This window comes from Girardinichthys multiradiatus, chromosome 18 (genome assembly GCF_021462225.1).
Source record: "Girardinichthys multiradiatus isolate DD_20200921_A chromosome 18, DD_fGirMul_XY1, whole genome shotgun sequence".
Taxonomy (NCBI): domain Eukaryota; kingdom Metazoa; phylum Chordata; class Actinopteri; order Cyprinodontiformes; family Goodeidae; genus Girardinichthys; species Girardinichthys multiradiatus.
In genome coordinates this window covers 38,659,596-38,683,091 of record NC_061810.1, presented here as the reverse complement: position 1 = coordinate 38,683,091, position 23,496 = coordinate 38,659,596, and the positions used below count along the sequence as shown (strand labels likewise).

The 23,496-nt window shown below is 38.3% G+C and overlaps 1 protein-coding gene across 1 annotated transcript; it reads right to left on the bottom strand.

The window, feature by feature from the left end:
- Positions 1-7,299: 7,299 nt before the first annotated feature.
- LOC124884444 (extracellular calcium-sensing receptor-like) lies at positions 7,300-13,655 on the bottom strand. The gene is made up of 8 exons (XM_047392368.1): positions 13,582-13,655; positions 12,686-12,980; positions 12,303-12,592; positions 11,757-12,058; positions 9,273-9,478; positions 8,932-9,153; positions 8,699-8,822; positions 7,300-8,608 (listed from the first exon to the last, which is right to left on the bottom strand). The coding sequence occupies exons 1-8, from the start codon at positions 13,638-13,640 to the stop codon at positions 7,710-7,712; spliced, it is 2,397 nt and encodes a 798-aa protein (XP_047248324.1). The 5' UTR covers positions 13,641-13,655; the 3' UTR covers positions 7,300-7,709.
- Between the last annotated feature and the right edge of the window lie 9,841 nt (positions 13,656-23,496).

Genomic DNA, 23,496 nt, shown 5'->3' with positions numbered 1-23,496 from the left:
TGGATAAACCGTATTCTGGAAGGAAGCAATCCAGTTCCATGAACAAAGACTCAAGTCTCTCATGACTTCGTTGGATCACGCCGGCTGGCAGCCTCCTGATTCCTGCGTACCTCAGGTCTCCATCTGCGAACCCTGTCAACCCTCCTCCCTCCATCGCACCTCGTGGATTACAAACTCTCCTGGCTTACCATATTCACCAACTTCAGTCTCACCGGCAAACAACCACTTGGTTTCTCCACTCCCCCTCTGGCGGATCCCTCCACCATTCTTTGTAAGACAGATTTATTATTTTCATGAGTTCAGCCCCAGAGTTATTCCTGCTTACCTTATTGTTTATTTCTACAGTTTGCATCCTGGTTCCAGTTCCCTGCATTATTCGCCAGTTGTAAATAAACACTTTACCGAACAATACCGTCTCCTGAATTGCTTTCTGCATGTGGGTCAAATCCTTTAAACTCAATATGACACGGAGGGCTACTGTAGAAATGATTATGGGTATAATTTCTTGTGAGACACCGGAAGTAGCTATAAGCTACTTTTCGTAGTTTATATTATTAATATTTAATTATAATTTGTGTTTACAAACATGTCATTGCCGAGCTCGGGTACATGTTGCGCTGTTCATGGTTGCACTTACAACGAGACCAAACTAAAGTTGTGGCTTCAACAACAGTGTGCTCAACATGCTCCCAAAACAAAAAGAGAGTGTTCCTGTGACATGTGGTACAGTTTCATTGCCTGCTGACAGGTAAGGGAAAAATAAGAATGTGGCTTAAAAATCTGAACATAAGGAGACCACCAAAAATGCTCTATGCATGCTCATTTCATTTTGTGGACAAAGAGCCAACAGAGAACAACCTGTATCCTACTTTATGCTATGACAAACTACCTAAGAGATGCCGGATCCTCACAAGGATTGACAGCAGTGACCTGAGAACAACAGAGAGAGAGAAGGGAAAACCCCAACACACCTCAATAACTGTATACTTTATTTTTATCTTCAGATGAGCTTGACAAGAATCAGGAGCTGTGCTCAACACTGAAACCTGTGATGCCCAAACAGAGTGGTCATACCCAGGAATGGAGGACCATACCTACTCAAAAGGGCCCACGATCACATGTGGAATGAATGCACCATGTACAGCATTGCCAAACTCTGTTGCAGGGAGTTCCACTAATCGAGTTACACACACTCACATCTTGCCTTCAACCATTTGCTCTTGTTTCCTCATCAATCCCTGTTGTGGACCAAATTCTAAAGTCTCTGATAAAGCTAAGACAGAACTTTGTCATGGCTTATTTAGAACGACGGTTTAAAACATCACAGGGTCAGGTCAGTAAGACTGTTGGAATATAGATAGACATAATGTTTGAACACACTAAGGACTTTATTATCTGGTTGTCCCATGAATCAATCAAAGCAACAATGCCAAAAGGTTTTAAAGAGCACTTCTCTAACACAACATGTATAATTGACTGCGCAGAGACAGTATTGCAGAACGCTAAAAACTCATGAAGGTGGGGTGCAAGTTTGTTTATACATTTTTGCGGGTTAATAGTGCTCCGTTTGGGCACTCTTTTTGCAGTATTCGCAATCAGTCACAGTTTCCTTGCATCGTGCCATAGTTGAGATGCACTCTGTACCTGGGTGTCTTCAGTCAACTTCTCCACCTGAGCTTGGCTGAGCTGAACATATTTCACATAAAAATACACTTCTTGCAGGTCAGCATTGTAGTGTGTTCTGTATGGGGCATCTGTAGATCACACTGGCTTGGAGAAGATTCATTATTCTATACATTTACTCTAACACTGGCAAAGAAGGGTGTCTGTCTGAAGCTAAATAGCGGTGCCATCACAGTAGAACTGATATATGTTTTGAATTCTTTGAGATCCTTAAAATGTTTGGGGTTGCTCACATTAGGTTATGCAATTGTGGGATCTAATATTGATGCAGATGAGCCTTTCTGAATCTGGTCTGCTTTATGGCATCTAATGTTTTATGCTTCACCATTTTCAGCTCAACATTCTTTCTTGTGCCTGCATTCCACTTTCTCTGTACATGGGTCCATGATGCCATGCCTGACTGCATTCTCAACCTGAACTGAAATGAAGTCCAAACATTAAACACATTGTCAATAAAACTGCTATTAAAATGTTAAAACTACAATGAAAACAATCAGCATGTACCTTTCACAGTATTGCAGCAGTGTTGCTGCAAGATCTGCCTTGCCCTGCAATACATGAACACCCAGCTGTTTGTATTTTACCTGACATTAAAACGAAACCTAGGCTCGGTGGTGTGGGGCTTTAAGGCTTTGGCTGTGTTCTATGTCTGCTTTAGGGTAGATAAGATTGTGTCCAACCTCTTTTTAACAAAACACAACCAACCTTATTACTGTGCAGAGACTGATACGCCTCAGAGCTTTTCAGATTGTTCACTGCTTTGCTATCTGAAGCAACCGAGTCAATGAAGTATCTAAATATGCTGGTGGTTATCTGTGGCCACGTCTTCAGGTCATGCCATATTTCAGCTGTGACAGCTGGTGTTTTCAAGCTTAATGGTAGTGATGAGTATTTTGGTTTGTGTGTGTGTGTGTGCGTGTGTGTGTGTGTGTGTGTGTGTGTGTGTGTGTGTGTGTGTGTGTTCGTGTGTGTGTGTGTGTTTGTGTTCTTGTACTGGCCTCTGAGTGCGAACCATTTCTCGTATTTTCCCAGCAAAGTGAGGACATTTTTGGAAAGTGAAGACATTTTCCTGGTCCTCACTTTTTTAAATTGCTGTTCTTGGGTTAGGGGTTTAGGACTATGGTGTGAATTGAGTTTAGGTTAGGGTTAGGATTAGGTATATACTAGTTAGGAATAGGGGTAGGGTCAGGCCATTGAAATGAATAAAAATGAATGAAAGTCAATGGATGTCGGTGATGAGCCCTTTGTAGGTGTGTGGGTGTGTGTGTATGCGCATGTATATATAAAATTGTGTGGATCAATCCCTGATAGGTCACCAACATTGTGTGGACATTTACCATTGTGTTGGCATTTTGACTGGTCCACACAAGAGGAAATTGGTTAAGTGGTTTGATGGTTAGGTTTAGGACTAAGGTATTAAGGGTATATACTAGGTAACAAACTGCCAGAACACTCTCCACAAAACCATTGTAAAACACCCTAATCATCCTGAAGAGACAGTTTAACTTCTTTTAATTGTTTTGGAGTTGGTACTTCAATCTTGTGTTCCTAGATTTGTTCAGACATGTTATGTATTTTGTTTTATCATTGTTTTATTGTAACTCTGCTGCCATCCTGCCAGGTCCCTCTTGAAAAAGAGGGTTTAATCTTAATGAGGCTTCATCTGGTTAAATAAATCTCATAATAATAATCATTTTCATGAAAATTAAAACAATCCTTTTTTAAAACATAAAGCCTTTCCTGACCCTGTTTCTAAGTGTGTGCAATGTATGAGTTCAACCTGTTGTCTAGAACAACTCTGAGGTACATGTACTGATTAAAAGACTAAATAGGCAATATAGAATGTAGTATGACTCATTTTTTGTCCCAAAATCAGCTCAGTGACGTATTTGGACAGCCAACAAAAGAAAAAATACAATCCTGAAGGAGACAATGTATTGAAAAGTACATGTGTTTCTTGGTGGTACATTCTATATAAAGCAGATAAATTAATTCATGTCTCAGTTAATTTTGTAAGTATCTCAAGTTTCATGGTAATCTGTTCTCACGGGAAATCAATCCATCTATCTTTTGGTCAAAGGTCTGTGATAGTGTCTCATTTCAAGTATATTATGTATTTACAATCTTTAAAACCTTCAAAATGTTTGTGTGATTCACATGAGAAATAACCAAAAAGCTGGTGAGAAACATGATTTTATTGACTGAGTCAATAATGTATGTGATGCAAAGACAGATAGACACAGAGAATAGATACAGTGTTATTAATTGTGTCAGATATATTAGTCAGGGGAATCAAGGATAGAATTTCATGAACTTAATTGTAAACTAGATCGACAGACATTGCTGACATTCCTTACTCAGGTGTAAGCCAGAAAAATATCCATTCCATCCTTCTGAGTCTTCTCCCCAACTTGCTGATTTTTCTTTCATTTTTCCAAACAGTTGGAAGCTATTGACAAGATTGCAGTGAAGTTTATTTGCAACTATGTGATCAAATGTTTTCATTGTTTTTTTTTTGTTGGTAAACTATCACAAAGTAAAATAACATCAATAATGGCCACGTTTTGTAGGTTTTGACCAAGACTGTAATTAAGTTTTCTGATAAAAAGTATTTTTCTTCTAGTAATAATCATGGAATCACAATATGATTCATTCACTCTTCATCTCAAGAAAACCTCAAAACTATTAAAAGCAGAGCGAGCTGTTATTGGCTTGCACATTTAACTTCAAAAATTAAATGGAAAGCAAATCTCAGATACTAATGAGGTTAATTTTCTTTTTACCAGTAAGTGATATGTTTTTCCCAAATACATAAACACATAGTATGATATTTATGTTTAAGTAGAACATCATCATGTGTATTATATTTTGATCATACTTACATTGAAGTGAAAAAAGCTGTTTGACAATTAGTTAGATGGGAACTAAATTGGAACCATTTTATATTGGCTGATTGAATTTTGCTAGGAATTTATTTTATGCAAATGGCACATGATGTTATGTGAAAAAAGGTGCCAACAAATGCAGCTGACAAAATCAAATCAATAGAAAGAGAAGATGAATGAATGACTGCTCCAGATTTTTAAAATACAGAAATTTTTGTGAAGTATGTGAGGATTTTAAGATATTTAGCAGTCCCCTTCATATTATACTTCATCTCAACAAGTTTGCTGCCAGTCTTCTTATGATTTACTGTCGGTTTTTGTACATTAGACTTTCCTTGTTGTTCTTTTCAGAGATACATTTCCTGCTACTCTTTTGGAAATTCTTAAGTTCTTAGGTAGAAGGCAACTGGACTTCTCAGTTCTTAAAGACATTTCACCCTATATCCAAAAGGATTCTTAATTCTTGAACATGGTTGGAAGTAACATGTTTAAAAGTTTTAGTCAGTGCTATCACAAAACAACAGGGCCATTAAGGAAATAATGACCTTAATGGTGCCATAACAAATAATGGTGACTTGATGTATGATAACATGTATTGTAACAACATGGCATAATGCCTGACTACTCTATACCTGTAATATTTTTATACAACCATACAGCCTCAGAGTGAACTCCCTTGGCAGACAATACCTATGTGAGCCACTGCTTGTGCTTCCTTTCTGGCCAAGAGAGAGAGAGGCAAAGCCAGGAGACATGACAAAACCTGGAGCAAGAAGCCCAAGCTGATTCAAATAAAGTAAGCAGTGTCTGACACGCCTAGAGGTACTCCCTACTTTCATTTTTTGACACCCAACCTCCAGGCCTTCCCCTAATGGGGCCCCTCTCATAATTCTTTCAAACTTTCTCTCTTGACCAGGGACTGTCAACCTGCAGATGGAAAACACATGAAGGAATGTGTTTTGAGTCACCCGACAGAAGGAAGATCAGCATGGAGAATCAGAAACAGATGTCACATTAAACAAGTATGAACACTAGCATTTAGTTGGCTATAACTAAAAAAAAAAAAAAAAAAAAAGGAAGTTTAGACTCAGGGTTGGTGTAGCTTTTTTAAATTTTTGTATGTTGAGATGCTTCCCTTGATTGCTGGCCGAGAAAGAAACCCAAGAAGGATGAGAGCGCACTGAAATGGAATCGTCAAAAAATATTTCTAATTTTTATTAGAACAACTAAGCTGCAGACACTTTTTTTTTATATCAAAGTAGGTTATGTTTTATTTTAATTTAATACAAATATAATTTTACAAAAATTATAAAAGTTAAAGTTTATTAACTGAGTTATCTTTTGTGGTTCCAGACAATTTTTTGTTGTTGGAAGAGGGAGCAAAATGGCTCTTTTGGTAATAAAAGTTGCCTACGCATCTAGACTGAAAACAAGGAAACTAGCATAGCATTATGTGTAGTAGGCACACAGCTATTCTGATTTTAATTTCTAATTTCTTGATAACTTTTATCATTTGTTTAGTTCAATGTACAATGTGTATTTTTTGTATCTTACCTTTTTAGCAAAAAAAGAGCCACATTCTGCTCCCTTTTCATTCCCAGGGCAGATCTGAGCTCTCTCCATTGCTTGATAAGTGCCCCGATATTTACTCTAGTCTTGTTCCGTCGCCAATCAGACTCCAGCTTTGGCATTTTTGTCGCACTAGACAAAAGTTTTTTCTTTACTCTTGTGTGGGGTCTGTGATGGGGTTTGATATGTGCTTGTGGCTGGTCTTTTGTGTTGCATCATCTAAAACAGTCACCCACCCGTGTTCTCTCATTCTCTCGCTAAAGTGTCACACCCATGCGCACGCCCTGACAATTTGGCCCAAATCACTTTCTAGTAAACTGACTAATCTAGCCTGTAAGAGGCAACTGCGGTAAATAGAAGATGACTCATTTTACATGTCAGGCATTTGGAAGGACATGTATGGGAAAGAAAATAAGTAATATTTAACTTAAAAACTGCCAGCTGCCAACATGCCAGGTAATCGTCCTGTGAGATAGGCACATAAATCACTGCAATTAACGTTTCCCTTGTCATGAACCAGGACTAGGTCTCATAGAAAGATTCAAATTTATCTTGTTATTACTAAGATCTAATGGATCCGCCATCTTGTTAGTCATCTCTTTGTTGTAGCCACGGTAGCCATGTTGTTACAAGACTAGGTCGACTGCATGGCGATGACACCATTTGAATGTTAGTAAGCAGTGTCTGACACTTGAATGAATGTTAGTTAGTAGTTCTCTGTATATGTGTCTGGTAGATACTTATTTATTTGATAGCCAGACAGAGAGTTGTACTCAATAATGTATTTAAGAGCATTAATATTGTCATAAAGTGTGCATGATATCAACACAGAAAGAATCAATATACTGGTGAGAAACGTATACATTTATTGATTGAGTTCATTTTTACTGACAACAAGACAGAGGTAGTATTGATCCTCATTCCTCAGAGATCCTTGTGAAACGTGCAACAAAAAAAGCACTAAAAAACTATAAAAGAAAATTACAACTTAATGCACATGAGATTACAAATCTATTTAACTGTAAACCAAATTTAAATGTTGTCATCTAGGCATCAAACAGTTGTTTAATTGAATTTTATTAATTCAGTTTATTTCTGAACTGAACAAGATTGAAGAAAAATATTTGAAACACATGCTTTTCTGCTGCGGTTCAGAGATAAATTTCCTGCTAGTATTTTGGAAATTCTAAAGTGCTTAGGTAGAAGGCAAGTGGACTTCTCATTTCTTAAAGACATTTCACCCTATATCCAAAAGGCTTCTTAATTCTTGAACATGGTTGGAAGTAACATTTTTAAAAGTTGTAGTCAGCACTATCACAAAACAATAGGGCCATTAAGGAAATAATGACCTTAATGGTGCCACACAAATAATGGTGACTTGATGTATGATAAGATGTATTGTAACAACACGGCATAATGCCTGACTACTCTATACCTGTAATATTTTTATACAACCAGCATATGAAGTTTTGTAACCCCCGCCCCTCCCTGTAAGACGTTCTGTAACTTCTTACAGAAGAAGTTACAGAACTTCTTCTGTTATTTTGCTGCCAATATTTCAGTAATTTGCCATCAGTTTTTGGTCATCAAATATTTTTTGGTGTTCTTCTCTGGTTGAAACAAAATTATGAAGCACTTTGGAGCAAATATGCACAGTATCAGTCCAAAGCTGGAGGCCAGAATAGCAAATATCTCCACAGCCACAGTATATTTTCCAGGAGAGCTGATATATGCTGGAATGAAGGTGATCCAGACTGCACAAAATATCAACATGCTGAAGGTTATCATCTTGGCTTCATTAAAATTATCAGGTAGTTTCCGAGCTAGAACAGCTAATACAAAGCAAAAAACAGCCAGCAGGCCAATGTAACCAAGCACAGCCCAGAAGCCAACAGCAGAGCCTAATGCACATTCCAGGATGATCTTGTCTTTGTAGGTGGTTAGATTTTTCATTGGGAAAGGAGGACTTACAACTAACCACACAATACATATTACAACTTGAATAAATGTGAAAAACACTACAGTCATTCTTTGCTGTGGATGACCAAACCATTTCATGGCATTACTATCTGGAAGAGTAGCTTTAAAAGCCATTAAAACCACTATAGTTTTCCCAAGAACACAGGAGATGCAGAGAACAAATGTGATGCCAAACGCAGTGTGTCGTAGCATACAGGACCATTCAGATGGTGCTCCGATAAATGTTAATGAACACAGTAAACACAGAGTCAGAGAGAACAGAAGCAGAAAGCTCAGCTCAGAGTTGTTGGCTCTGACAATTGGAGTTGTCCTGTGATAAAAGAAAATCACTGCTATAATGATGGCCAGACAGGCCCCACTAACAGAGAATGCAGCCAGGATGATTGACAGGACCTCATCAAAGGTAAGAAACTCCACAGGTTTGGGAAAACAAGTGTCTTTCTTTGGATTTGGCCAGAACTCTTTGCAACACCGTAAGCAATCAGGAGAATCTAAAAAAATAAAAATAAAAATGAAAAAAAATCCCTGTATGCACCCAATTTTTGATGACACTGATCTGCATAAATGTTTCTGAGGTGTACCTGTCTTATTACTGATCTCTCCTTCAGGACATGGTATACAGTCATAGCAGCAGATGGGCTTTCCTTTCTGCAACACTTTACGAGTTCCTGGAGGACAACTCTCAGAGCAAACTGACATTGGGACCTAGAACATTACCAGCATCAAACAACAATTTAAGTTTGTTTCTTTTTTACAAGTTGCTTTGACTAACTAGTCAAAAAACTTTGTAATTGATGATCTATTGAGTAGTTACTTGTGTGCCACCCTTCACAAATGTTAAGTTTCTGTTGATGCTAAATTGCTGGCCCATTGGCAGGGAAGCATCATAGTATCCCACTGTTACCAGTTCAATGACTCCACTCTCACTCTTCTGCCAGTTTACCAGCTCGTAAAAAGCCACTGGGTCTCCATTTGCTTTAAATGACACGTGGTAACCATTTTGGGAAAAGTTTACTTTCTTCAATTCAGAAACAATCTTTGCAATAAAAAAAACACAGAGGAAAGCAAATCATTATCCAGTAAAATAAATGTTTAGATTAACAGTTTTTTATATCTCATGGGAAACTCTGAGATTTACTTTATAATCAGACTGACCTGTTTGGGCTCCAAACTCATGTATTTGTCACACTGAGTCATGTTATTTGCTTCCTGACATGCAGCATTGTGAAGGGCATGTGCTATTGCATAAACAGCTTTATACACCATGTTGGTGATTCTTAACTGAGATGTTTCAGTGTACAGGCTTTTGAGGGCTTTAATATCTTCAGTTCCATCACACTCTCTCCTGTTTAGATCAGCATCTAAATACAAATAGACATAGGCAGATTGTTTTACTACCTGTCAAAGAAAACAGTTATGCCACAAATTTGGATTTTATCAACATAGATCATGCATACACATATCAGAGCAGCCTAATTTAAAATGTAAACTACACAAAATATTATATGGCAGATTATTTTAACATAAAAAAATTATCTATCCTTGTTTTGCTACAAAAAAAGTTTAGTCTAGTGTCAAGTGATAAAGCGACAGTAATAATTTGCAGCGACTAGACAATAAAACACACATAGGAACAAATGCTGTGTCGGGATGAGATATTGCACATGGATGATTTAAAGTCAGTGTTTTGCAAAGGTGTTCACCCTCCTTGGCATTAGTTATGTTTTGTTGCCTCACAACCTGGAATTAAAATGAATTACAACTTTGAAGATGTATCCTTTATTGTGACGCAAACAACAAATAGGACAAAATACCAGAAATCTTCAGCATGCATAACTGTTTACTCTCCCTAAAGTCAGTACTTTGTAGAGCCACCTTTGCAGCAATTGCAGCTGCAAGTCACCTTGGATAAGTATTTAAGCCACTGGGATTTTTGCCCATTCTTCAAGGCAAAACTGCTCCAGCTCCTTTACGTAGAACGGTTTGCACTTTTGGACAGCAATCTTCACGTCTAACCACAGATTCTCAATTGGATTGAGGTCTAGACTTTGAATAGGCCGTTCCAGCACATTTAAATGTTTCCCCTTTAACCACTTGACTGTTGCTTTAGGTATGCTTCGACTCATTGACCTGCTGGAAGATAACATTTCGTCCAAGTGTCAAATCGCATGCAGAATGTCAGGTTTTGCTCAAAAATATCCCTGTATTTAGCACCATCCATCTTTCGCTGAACTCAGACCAGTTTCCCAGTCTCTGCTACTAAAAAATCTTTCCACAGCATGATGCTGCCACCACCATGTGCCACTGTGGGGATGGTGTATTGGGGATGATGGGATGTGTTGGGTTTACACCAAACATAGCGTTTTCTTTGGTGGCCAAAAAATTAAATTTTAGTCTCATCTGATCAGAGCACCTTCCTCCATGCATATGGGGAGTTGCCCACATGCCTTTTGGCAAACTCAAAACGTGCCTTCTATTTTTTAGTAATAGCTTTTTTTCTGGCCACTCGTCCATAAAGCCCAGCTCTGTGGAGTGTACGGCCTATTGCAGTCCTATGGAATGAGCTCTCTGCTTTGAAACTCTACAACTCCTTTAGGGTTCCCTTTGGTCTCAGTGCTGCCTCTCTGATTAATGCCCTCCTTATGTGACTTTTGAAGGTAATTGGTTGCACCAAACCATTTTAGGGGTTTCATAGCAGCGGGGTGGATACATATGCACATGCCACTTCTCAGTTTTTCTTCTTTTTATATACATACTTTTCATTTCATGCCAAGAGGGATGAATACTTTTGCAAATCATTGAAACTAAGTTATTCTTATGTGCTCTGTTGCAATTAGCTGCCCGCACTTCCCGAGCATCAAAGCTGCAGAGGATCAGTCAATCAGGTGAGTGCTGATGTTTAGCCATCATAGTGAAACTTTTATAATAGAATTATAAAACACATCAAGAGCTGTCACAAATCACAAAAGAATATATGTAGTTATGTAGCACAACAACTGATGCTAGTACTCCAGAATATTTCCTCAAACGATTGCATAACTAAAGCTACACCAGAAAACAAAACAGGAAATCAGTCTACACATTTCAAGATCATGTGAGTTCTGAATTCATATTGAAAAAAATAAAAGACATTCTTAGCAAGAACTCAAAAAAGCACAAAAACAATGAGCATCAGGAAAATAACTGATGCTGTTAGTCCAAAAAATGTAATGAACCAATGCAATTTCATGAAATAAAATTTGAAATTAGCCCAAAATTTTAACAGGAAACTGGTTCAACAAATACTTACAGCAAGTAGTACATGTTAGAGCAGCATTCACATGACCTCCAAATGTCACAGCAGGCTCAGCAGATAGAAAATAACATTAAAACAATGGTTCTATACAATTAAAATGTTTCACTTTAACACGAACTGCAGGTGTGTGTGGTGCATTTTTGTTTAAAACTCCATTGTTCCTCATCCCGTGAACTAACTATTTGCGGGTAGCCAGAAATTAAGAGTAGTGTTATTTAAGTAAAACTAAACATACGGTGCAGCAAAATTTCTCCCACAAGAAATTATTTTTCAAAAGCTTACCCAAGTAAATGCAAGTGAATGTAACTGTAAATGTAACTACCCACCACCTAGTTACTACACACCTCTGCTTTTTCTTAGGCTGCAATTGAACGCATCCTCCCAGAACTCTGTCAGCACTGATGAGGCAGCCACTTCAGATGGAGAGAGATCCAGAAGGAAGTCTCTCAGACCTGGGATAAAAGATTGCTGAATGGCAACTCCGATGGTCCCTGCACAGAAACTGAAGCCCATCGAGAGTGGGTCAGTTACCCAGGATTCACTCCCAATCCACTGACGAGGTGGTGGAGGGTCCCGAGCCAGCTCCTCCAACAGGAACTTCATATCACCATCAGCAGTAAATGCCACAACAACTACAGCTGATGACCTGGGGAGAAATTTGAATTAGACTTGAACTGACTAATAAGCCTACCATAATTTAATATTGTGCATTTCATGTCCACAGATATCAATTCAAACCTAGAGCCATTGAACTAACTCCCTTTAAAAACAGATTGAAAACATTTATTGTTAATATGATAAAGTGATCTTTCCTAATAGAATTCATAGTGTTTACTGTACATGGTCAGTATTAAAACATGAAACAAAAGCTGTAATCAAGATGCAGAAACCTGCGGATAACATCAGCAACTCTTTTGATCTTGCTCTCTGGGTCAGTCCGATAAAATGACTCAATATACTCCACACAGATCCCCTCGCTGGTTGCTGTCTTAAGGAAGGATGCCATGCCATTATTTCCATAATCCGAGTCAGAGTGGACAGCACCTATCCAGGTCCAGCCAAAATATTTCACAAGCCTGGCTAGGGCATCAGCTTGGTAATGGTCACTGGGAATTGTTCTGAAAAATGTTGGATATTGTTGTTTATCTGACAGGCAGGCACAAGTGGCAAAATGGCTCACCTACATAGAAAATAACATAAAATAAAAATATATAAGCCTTAATATCTCCACAGGTATATTTTAGAGTTTCATTTTGAAATTAATTCAGTTTACCAGTGGGGTGTTAAATGACCCCATGATGCGTGAGATGCTAATGGATGGAGTGGATCCAGAGTCTCCAACTGCAGCAATCACCACACCAGACCGTGAACAATTACTATCTTTATAAAAAACAGTGTCCTGGCCGTTTAATAGCTGAAATGCAACATGGACAGCTACGGGCACAGAGCCGCATGTGTCATAGATCTGATAACCAAGTCTGAGGCCAGGCAGCAACTCTGTGTTGTTGTTTATCTCTTCGATTGCAAAGATCATTGTGCGAGAGAAGCGCAGCTCCCGGGCATCAAAGCTGCAGAGGAGCAGTCAATTAGGTAAGTGCTGAAGTATAGCCAACATAACGAAACGATTCTAATAAAATTTTAAACACATAATGAGATAGTAGCTGTTAAAATAGTATATGTATTTATACAATGCACAACAACTGATGCTAGTACTCCTCAAAAGTTTGCATTACTAAAGCTACTCCAGAAAAAAAAAAAAAAAAGAAATCAGTCTTCAAACTTCAGGTCAAGTGAGTGCTGATTTCATATTCAAAATAATAACAGGCATTATGAGCGAGAACTCAAAAAAGCCCAAAAACAGCTGTGAAGTTGAAAAATAATGCTATTAATCCAAAAAATATAATGAACCAATGCAATTCCAAGAAATAAAATAAATATTAGCCCAAAATGTAAGTCCATATCAAATTCATTTACATAGATATATTCAGATAACTTCAAACATATATATAATCAGCACACTATCAAAACAGAATATCATAATTAAATGTTTGTATAGGAGAAAAAATATCACTACAGTTCTGCTTATGTGAAACTAAAATTCCCTTTCCAAATGTTATTTTCCCAAAGATAGATAAAAGTATGGCAAAAAAAAACATTCCAATAACTAACCTTCCTGTGCATGTTGGAACCTCAGGCTTGGTGGTGTAGTTATTAATCACTGTTTGCATTTTGTAGTGAATGAAGAAAGCACCTCCAATTACAAAATCTCCATCCATAGAGAATGCAGGTAGAAGAGGAGTACCTTGCATGGCACATTGCATTGATGATGACTCGACTCTGACACCAGTAACAGTCAGAGCTTCTGTAAAATGTATATTTTGTTTCAGATCATCCAGAGTCCCACCCAACGCCAGAACAATGATTAGTTCGAAAAAACTCACTGCTAATCTCAGGCCAATCTCCATTTTTCAAGTGTCTATTTGAGGAAATAAGTGTGTTTTTATTGGCCTGTAGACATCTATGATATATCAGGTGATCATTAATTACAAACTGCATGCTCTCATCCAGTGATCTTTGATTATGTTTTAAAATGACTTAACAAAAAATCTTCCACTATGTTTATGTCTCTATTTTCATCTTTAAAATTAGCTCTCTCAATGCCATACATATAAAACACAAACGAGTATTACAGATCAACTTTGCACAGCACTTGTCAATAATATTGTATATGATTAATAAATCGTATGAATTTGCATAATACACAGTAAACCCCGAAATTAGCCATGCCACTGGCAGATTTTGTTATACAGTAATCAGTAAATGTCACCAATAAATTTCTTCTGATTAGTTTTGTTACTCCAAAACGTTAACTTTACCTGAGTGCTGACTTAAGTCCCATTGTTGAACCTACTGAAGGAGGTAAATATTAAGCTGATGGGACGAAGACCTTCCAACCTAAAAGACTTGGAGCTCATCACAAAAGATGTCCCTTAAAAATAACAGCTGAGACATTCAAAAGCTTGTAAATATTTGATTGTTGTTATGCTATAGATAAATTTTATTCTCAACATGCAAACAAAAAGGAGATTTGTTTTTGAAAATGGTAGCAATTGTTGTGTTGCATTAACATATTTTGGAAGTTGTATGTACCTTGATTTATCTGGTACAAGTTATTGGTTGAATGGAAATAACATTAATATATTTCTGCCAGGAAAGAGAAGATTTTTCAGTTTATAGGATATGTACAGTCCCTCCAGTGAGTTTTGAGTCTTTCCCAGGGTCTTTTCCCAGTGAGATGTTCCCAGGAAACATCCAAAGTGAGGCGCCCAGGGGCATCCTAATCAGATTCTTGAACCAACTTAAATGACCCCTATCAATTTGCAGGAGCAGCAGCTCTACTTTGAGCTTCCCTCGAATGATGGAGCTCCTGACCCCATCTCTAAAGCTGTGCCCAGCTACCCTCCAGAAGAAGTTAATTTTGTCCTCTTGTATCTGGGATCTTATTCATTAAGTCATGATCCATATCTCATGGCAATAGATGAGGGCTGGAACATAGACAGACCAGTGAACTTGGCTCAGCTCTTTCTTCACCACAACTGACCAGAGCAATCCCTGCATTACTGCAGATGAATCCCCAGTCCGTCTGTCCATCTCCCATTCAAGCCTACTTTAACTGATGAACAAAACACCAAGACTCTTAAACTCCTCCACTTGATCCAGAGACTGACCCTGACCCAGCGGGGGCAGTCCAACTTTTTCCAGTGGAGAAATTGGTGTTGGGTTTATGATTATTGATTGATTAATCTTGATCAATAATTATAATTACAGATCATAATCTGACAAAATAAACTTCCTAACCAAAATCCTCATTTATGAATCGAGACCAGAGATGGTTCTGGTGTTGTAATTGTGGCTCAACGCCTCTGACAATTACAACCGTTAAATACTCCGTAATAATTAATAACTATTGCCGGAGATGTCACTGTTTAATTGACCGTTTCTGCCGAAACGTGTGGAACGTTAACCTTATTTTGACTGACGAATCACTTTCGCACACAATGAACAACTTTACTTATCTATGTGAATATTTATAAATTTTCACCTACTCAACATGCAAAATTCTACAAACACAGGGGTAACACATCTAAATAAGCAAAAATCAACAAACGGTAGTGGGTATGTATTGAATCAACCAGCATTTTATGGCAAAACAGAAGAAGGAAATGAGAATATGAAAAGTGGTGTGGTGGCGAGTGGTGGGGGGTCGGAGCACAGCTCCGACTGTCCTTTATGATCTTCTGATCATAAAACTTCCCCCTAACTCCTGAGCACAAAGGATTCTAACTTTTGGCGGCAAGCTAGCACAGTGAGATTGAAGACAAAAGGGAAATGGAGAATTTTACCATGAGGTCGTTTTAACAGTCCAGTCTTACAACGCGCCCGCGTTGACTCTCAGATAGTAAAACACAAGCAGCTCTAGGACCGCGGCGGATCCCGATATCAACATAACACATCAAAGTTTCAATAAGCAAGGTTACATGCACATATCATTCAGAACACATGAGATCCTAACCGGCAATTCTGATCGCTTCTACAACCTCTGACCCTGCCCAGGCCTTCTAATAAAGAAATAAAAGATTAAATAAAAGATGGGTTTTACTTGTTGAAGTCTCCTTCGGGGCAGCGAGTGGGAGGAAAAAGGGGGGTTTGAGTGTTGTTGCGCGTCCGCAGTTACACCAAGAGAGCGGCCAGTCCTGTCCTTCGTTGCTTTTTGACGAAAAGGAAAAATAGGATCTGACCATCAGCAGTCGACTAGGGATGAAACACGATGGCGGTTCGTTTCCTCGAACTCCGTGTTTTAGTTACGTGTTAACTCACGTCTTCGATCGGCAAAGTGAAATCTCTGGCCTTCTTACTCCAAAAACCTCAGTTATGAATTGTTCGTTGGCCAACGAGAGAGAGAAATAACTGGAAACTCCACGTGGGAATTTTGTTACTTCCAAGGACGCTCCAGTTGCGTGGCGACCCCGTCAAGATTGCCAGCTGGAAAGCAAGTTTTGAAATGCCCGCCTTCCTATATAGCGTCTTGTGACGTGAGACTTGAGATGCCCCGTCATAACAGTCGCGATGCCCGATGGGACGTGGAGGCGCACACCGTCTGGGATACAAAATGGCCGCAAGCATCAGGAGGCCTGGCGTCTGTGCAAGTAGTCCAATATTCAGCAACAAGTGGTCCAACATTGGCGTTGTCAGCCATTGCCTTCTCCCACAAATTTAATGTTTCACCGAGATTAAATATTTGTGGGAGAAGGCAGTGGCACAAAATTTTCTTAAATAAAATGACAGAAAGACAACCGATTCCCTCTCAAAGCCGACGCGGGGAAACTGTTTTCAGAACACAACTCTGAATACATCATCAACAAAATCCAAAGACTCCCAAACCCCTTATACCAATTGGGATGTATATATGTGACACCCCATGAGTAAAGTAGGAACAGGTCGGCAGAGCACAAATGGAGAAATAGAGGAAAAACCATCAATTTCTATGAAAAGATTAATTTTCATTTTATTGCAAAATGTGCAAATTGAAGTTATGAATTAACCACCCACAGCTCTAAATGATAGTTTCAGAGGTTTTAAAATGGTCAACTTTGTGTTAAAACTCTGCCTATTTTCAGTATAAAACCTAGCGGCCTGCATATGCATATCAGGGAGGGAAAACCCACAGCTTTCTATATAACACCTTTGTTTGGCTCTGCAATGATTTTGTTATGCGTGTTGGCCAAAAAGCTGTGTGCTTGAAGTAAGCACATGGCTACTTAAAGCAGTTGCTATTTGAAAAAGAATGTGTTTCTTCAAGATGGAGTTAGAACGTAATATATCAGAAGCTATTGCTATCAAAAGATTTGAAGAATACAGAGACAGTGAAATAGAGAATATATGTAAGTTTGAGTGTAAATGCTTCAGGAGAAGAAAGGGGAATTCTTCACTTGGGACAACGTCCTGTACCCACAAAACATACAGATTGATTCTTTAGCAGCAGAAATGGAGTGACAGGACATGAGACTCATCAGACATCTTGAAACAAATTGGCATACGTTAGAAACTTCATTGATGACAACATACACCAAAAAGACACCAACGAAAAGAAAACACGCCAGGACAAGTTATTTGATTGGAGGCATCGAAGTCTGCAGGAATACTGTCAGAGAATGAGTTGAACAAGTCAAACTACAGTTGAACAAGAGAAAGTGAGACAGAGACTCTGTTTTACTCGCTGCGAGGGCAACCACACCATTGGGTGTGAGCTACAAGTGTGGTTACTTCAGCTTCGTTTATTTATACAGTAGAATGTACAGACATATCATATGGGTGTGTGACATTTACAAGTTTCAGTTGGGGAGTAGAAACAGGGACAGTTGGTACTGCCTTCGGTTATTGCAAGAGTTGGAAGAATTTTAGATAAGAATGGAAGATTGGATATAGGTCTGTAATTTTTCAAGTCATCTCGATCAAGCGAAGGTTTCTTGAGTAAAGGTTTAATTACAGCTAACTTAAAAGCCTGTGGTACATATCCATTTACTAAAGATAAATTAATCATATCTAAAATGGGGCTGGTAATCAGAGGGAACACTTCCTTAAATAATTTGGTTGGGATTGGGTCTAACATACAAGTTGAAGGTTTACATGAAGCCAATATTTCTAATAACTCAGGAAGCTTCACAGGATCAAAACAGTCCAAACACAAATCAGGTTCTGCAGTTATTTCCAATGTTGTCTCACTTGCTGTGGATGAAGTAATCATCTTTGGGAATATGTCAATGATTTTCTTTTTAATAGAAACTATTTTATTTAAGAAGAATCCCATAAAGTCATGGCTGCTAAGAGCTAAGGGAATGGATGGCTCAACAGAGCTGTGACTCTGTGTAAGTTTAGCAACTGTACTAAAGAGAAACCTAGGATTATTCTTGTTCTCTTCTATTAATGATGAGAAATAAGCTGTTCTGGCTTGGCGAAGTGTCTTTTTATACAACAGTAGGCTATTTTTCCAGATTAAGCAGGAATCCTCTAGGTGTGTAGAGCGCCATTTTCTTTCCAATTTTCTAACATTGTGCTTTAAAGTACGCAGCTCTGAATTAAACCAAGGAGCTAGCCTCCTATTAATGATTACCTTCTTTTTCAAGGGGGCTGCATTGTCTAATGCATCACGCAATGATGAAGAAACACTATGAACAAAATAATCAATTTGTGAAGGGGCAGAAACAGAATTATTGCCCTCCATTGTGATTTTCAGTGATAATGAGGAAATTAAAAGTGGAACAGATTCTTTAAAAGTTGTTACAGCATCGCCTGATAATGATCTACTATAATGAAATTTTCTTTCAGGTGTGGAGTACTCGGTTAAATTAAACTCAAAGGTTATTAAGAAATGGTCAGACAGGACAGGGTTATGAGAGAATATTGTTATGTCTTTACACTCAATGCCATATGTCAGCACAAGGTCCAGAGAATGAAGACAAAGGTGGGTAGGTTTGTTAATGTTCTGAGTAAAGCCAGTTGAGTCTAATATAGCATTAAACGCTATATTTAGGTTATCACTTTCAGCGTCAACATGAATGTTAAAATCCCCCACTATAATAACTTTATCTGTATTTATCACTAAATCAGATAAAAGGTCTGAAAACTGATCTAGAGAGTAAGGGCCTGGTGGACGGTACAAAACAACAAACAGAAGAGGTTTTAGTGCTTTGCAATTTGGATGAGGAAAACTAAGGATTAAATATTCAAAAGAGTTGTAGCTATTGAATGGTCTGGGAGTAATCAATAAATCCGACTGAAAGATGGTTGCTACTCCTCCTCGCCCAGTATTTTGAGAAATGTGAAAATTTAAATAATTAGTAGGGGTTGACTCATTTATAGTAACATAATCCTCTTGCTGCAGCCAGGTTTCTGTGAGGCAAAATAAATCAATTTGATTGTCACAAATCAGGTCACTAACTAGCAATGTCTTTGAAGAGAGAGATCTTATGTTCAGTAAGCCACATTTAATTGTTTTATTTTTCTTTTCGGTCTGAGTTGTGTTTATTTTTATATGATTTTCTTGATTTCCTCCTTTTAGATAATTTTTTAATCTATTCAATTTTGGCCGTGGGCGAGACACTGTCTTAATAGGGTAATGGGTGGGTAGCAGTACAGAAGCTGCAGAGAGGAGTATTAAACTGCAACCCTGCTTCCTGGTCTGAACCCTGTGTTGTCAGAGCTTTGGAGAACTAATAAATTCGGCCAGATTCCTAGAAAGAAGAGCTGCTCCATCCAAAGTGGGATGGATGCCGTCTCTCCGGATCAGACCAGGTTTTCCCCAAAATGTTCGCCAATTATCAATGTAGCCCACATCGTTTTCTGGACACCACCTAGACAGCCAGCGGTTGAATGACAGCATGCGGCTAAACATGTCGTCACTGGTCAGATCGGGGAGGGGACCAGAGAAAATTACGGAGTCCGACATTGTTTTGGCAAACTTACACACCGAAGCAACACTATCTTTGGTGACCCCCGATTGACGTAAACGGGTGTCATTACCGCCAGCGTGAATAAGAATCTTACTGTATTTACGCTTATCCTTAGCCAGCAATTTCAGGTATAATTTGATGTTGCCCGTTCTGGCCCCTGGCAGACATTTGACTATGGTCGCTGGTGTCTCTAGTGCCACGTTTCTGACTATAGAGCTGCCAATTACCAGAGTTGGCTTCTCAGCGGGTGTGTCACTGAGCGGGGAAAATCTGTTAGAAACGCAGACAGGTTGGTGGTGACCTGTGGGCTGGGATCTAGGACTATGCTTTCTACGTACCGTCACCCAGCCGGCCTGAGGCCCCGGCTGCGCGGGCTCTGCTGGAGGACTGCCACAGGGAGCTACCCTCAGTGGCTCCGCGCTGGCTAAGGGGCCTCGGCTATCTGCTGGTTTGTCATTCCTGTGTTAGTGTTGTGCAGTCAGGATGCTTATGTTATTTAATATTTAATTAAATAACCATTCGGTCTGGGCTGCACAGTGGCACAGTCCGTAGCACTCCTGGTACTCTGGCTTCCTCCCACAGTCTGAAAACATGACTGTTTGGTTAATTATTCTCTCTACATTGCCCTTAGGTGTGACTGAGACTGTGTATGGTTGTTTGTCCTGTCTGAGTTGCCCATAGACTGCTGGAGATAGGCAACAGCTTCCCCGCGAGCCACTATGGAAGAAGTGACTGACAGACTGACCATTCAGTCTGTCAATAATTGTCCTGTGAATACCAGCCCAATATGGTAGTGGGGTTAGGACAACAGATGAAAGAGTGAATCAAGCTCTAGTATTACTGAACAGCAAATCTTTGCACACTCATGGAATAAATTTACAAAAAGTTATTGAAATAAAAGAATTTATTAACAAAAATAGTTCAATAATTATACATATTTCAGTTAACAAACTACCAGACTAGAACAGTTCAACTAAATCTACCAGGCAAAATGAAGGAACAAAGAAAACTAATGAACAATGTATAAATCAATAAATCAACAAGGGAATCAATAAAAATGGTTAAAAACCATGACCAATAAAATGTTGTAATATTACCATTCAATTGTATCTATGTTCGAGAACCATGGGTTTATCTTAAGGAACCTGGAATTTAAGTTGAATTAGTCTTAGAACTAAGAGCAATAATGGTATACCTTCAAACAACCAATCACAATGCAAAATCACAAGAGTAGATAAAACATTATTTTAATAAAATAGTATTTTAATGAATGATTTGCTGAATGAAAATAACAACCTTCTGGATAATTAATTCTCAATGTTGTTTAATTAGCTATCCTTATTTAGTAAAATATTATTAAATAAATATTATCTGGACTGGGAATCAATAACCTTTCTTAATTGTGTTTAATTGGCTACCCTTATTTAGTAAAATAATATTTGAGGAAATATTATTTTCTAGATTTTAAACTAGTATCCTTTCTGGATACTTGATTTTTAATTTTAACTAGCCATCACATGGGGTAACGGACTACTAAAATGGCGAGAAACTTCTATTGATTCTCATAAGATGGCGACCAGTCGGGTGTAAACATTTGACTTCACTGGCGCTAGTGTCAGTGGTTAGTGGTTATACCTAGGGTTGCCAACTCCTTGATAAATAAATAAGGGACACCTCCTGGTAGGGCTATCCAACCCCACTGTCTGCACCTCTAGCAGCCTGGTGATTTATTTTCACAATTTTTCTTTGTGTGAAATGACTTTGGAAATATTGGACTCAAACCCAAGTTTAATTCGATGCATGTTTTGACTGATACAAATATCCATGGAAAAACAATTATTCAGCAATTTATAAAATAATTTATTCTTTTTGCAAAATAAAATTACTAGACAAAAACAAATATCCTTCTAAAATAAATAAACCACTATTGAAAAGACCTCCATCCTGCTTAACTTAAAACAATATAAAAAAGCATAACAGTATAATGCAAAACATTTTCGTAATATTGCATTGAGTGCAAACAAAAAGTCTGTAGAAAATTTGTTAACATAAGCACTTGTGCCTTAAAGGCCATGACTGTACAGTTGTGGTGAAAAAAAACATTGAACTAGTGAACTAAAAACTGCAGTGCTGAATTATGTGGAAACAACCTATTTTTTCCATTTATATTTCATGTGAGCTCTTGCTGCTGCAAGGAGTTGTTTGCTTTTCAGGACTACCGAGTAAAACTCTGAGCAGGACATTTCATTAATTAGACTGACAATTAGCTCACTTCTCATTAATTCAGTAGAATTAATGAGAAGTGAGTGTTCCTCACATCAGTCCACTTATTTTTCATGATGAAGAAAATCTAACTATGATGAGAGCATAGTTGCAAAAAAGTGGCACAGCTTCACCGAAACACGTTGTTTGAGCTTTCACGGTGTCTGTAGATTTCCTGCGGCGGAAGCACGGCGCGCTGGTTACGAGCGCTGAACAAGCACGCGCCTTTTTTGGTGCGTAAGCGGCGAGGAGACGCAGGGGAAACCGCATCTGATGGGGAAACGCGAATCGACGTCTGTATCTACCCTTAGTAACGGTACCTGCTGGCCAATGAGATGAGCCGAAATATTCTGTCAGCCCATTGGTCACAGAGCAGGATATGGCTGGTAATGAATTTACCGTAATGTTAAATATAAAGCACCCCATCATTTATTAATTCCATTGACATTTTAGTGAACATTTTTGATCCACCTAATAATACGGGACTACGTGCATCCCGTTTCAGCTCAATACGGGACGCGTACTTTTTATTCTAAATATGGGACGATTCTGTTTTTCAAGGGACGGTTGGCAACTCTAGTTATACCTAACAAAGTAAAGCTTAAAGATGGTTCACCAGTCAAACATGTACCTTGAAATGCCATTAATAGAAAGATTAAAAGGCTGATCTGTGTTTATAACAACCAGTTAAATAAAGTTTGTCCTAACTATAAAACACAAGACAGAACAAGCAACTAGCCTCAAGGCTGAAAGATCTGTTCAGATTAGCTGAGCAGGTAGCCTGCTAGCACTTTAACAGCTTAGCTTTCTCACCATATACGAAGCAAAACATCATGCAATAAATAATATTTAGATTATTTCATCCTAAACTAATTTTCTCTGCCCAAGCGCCATATCTTACATTAACCATTCTGAAGGCATAGGTTCAAAGAGCGCTGGTTTCGAGACGAAGTTGGTCAGGTCCAAGCATGCGAGGGGCACGAAAACAAAGGAATTGGCGGATACCCACAAATTAAAAACTGAAAAAATATTTTTTTAGGGAATATGGAAAAACAACAACAATAGGTCAATACATTTTTCAGTACTTGGTCAAGTTAATAAAAAACTGATTGGTAAGACTTCATTGATAATTCATAACAATTTATCAATATTTTGACACAAAATACTTTTGCACCAATTGTCACATGAAGATTCATTTTTGAAACAAAGAAACTGTGAAAATACAATGGAAATAGAAATAGGCAGAAGATGTACACAGTTCAGTTACTACTCCGAAATATTATTTTGATTATAAGTTTCTGATTGTTCTTAC

Excerpts from the sequence above, each read along its gene's own strand:
- LOC124884444 (XM_047392368.1), bottom strand. The coding sequence starts at position 13,640 with ATGCAAACAGTGATTAATAACTACACCACCAAGCCTGAGGTTCCAACA. Across the intron at positions 12,981-13,581 it reads GTTCCAACATGCACAGGAAG|CTTTGATGCCCGGGAGCTGC; the intron begins GTTAGTTATTGG and ends GCTCCTCTGCAG. Across the intron at positions 9,154-9,272 it reads TGAGTTTGGAGCCCAAACAG|ATTGTTTCTGAATTGAAGAA; the intron begins GTCAGTCTGATT and ends TTTATTGCAAAG.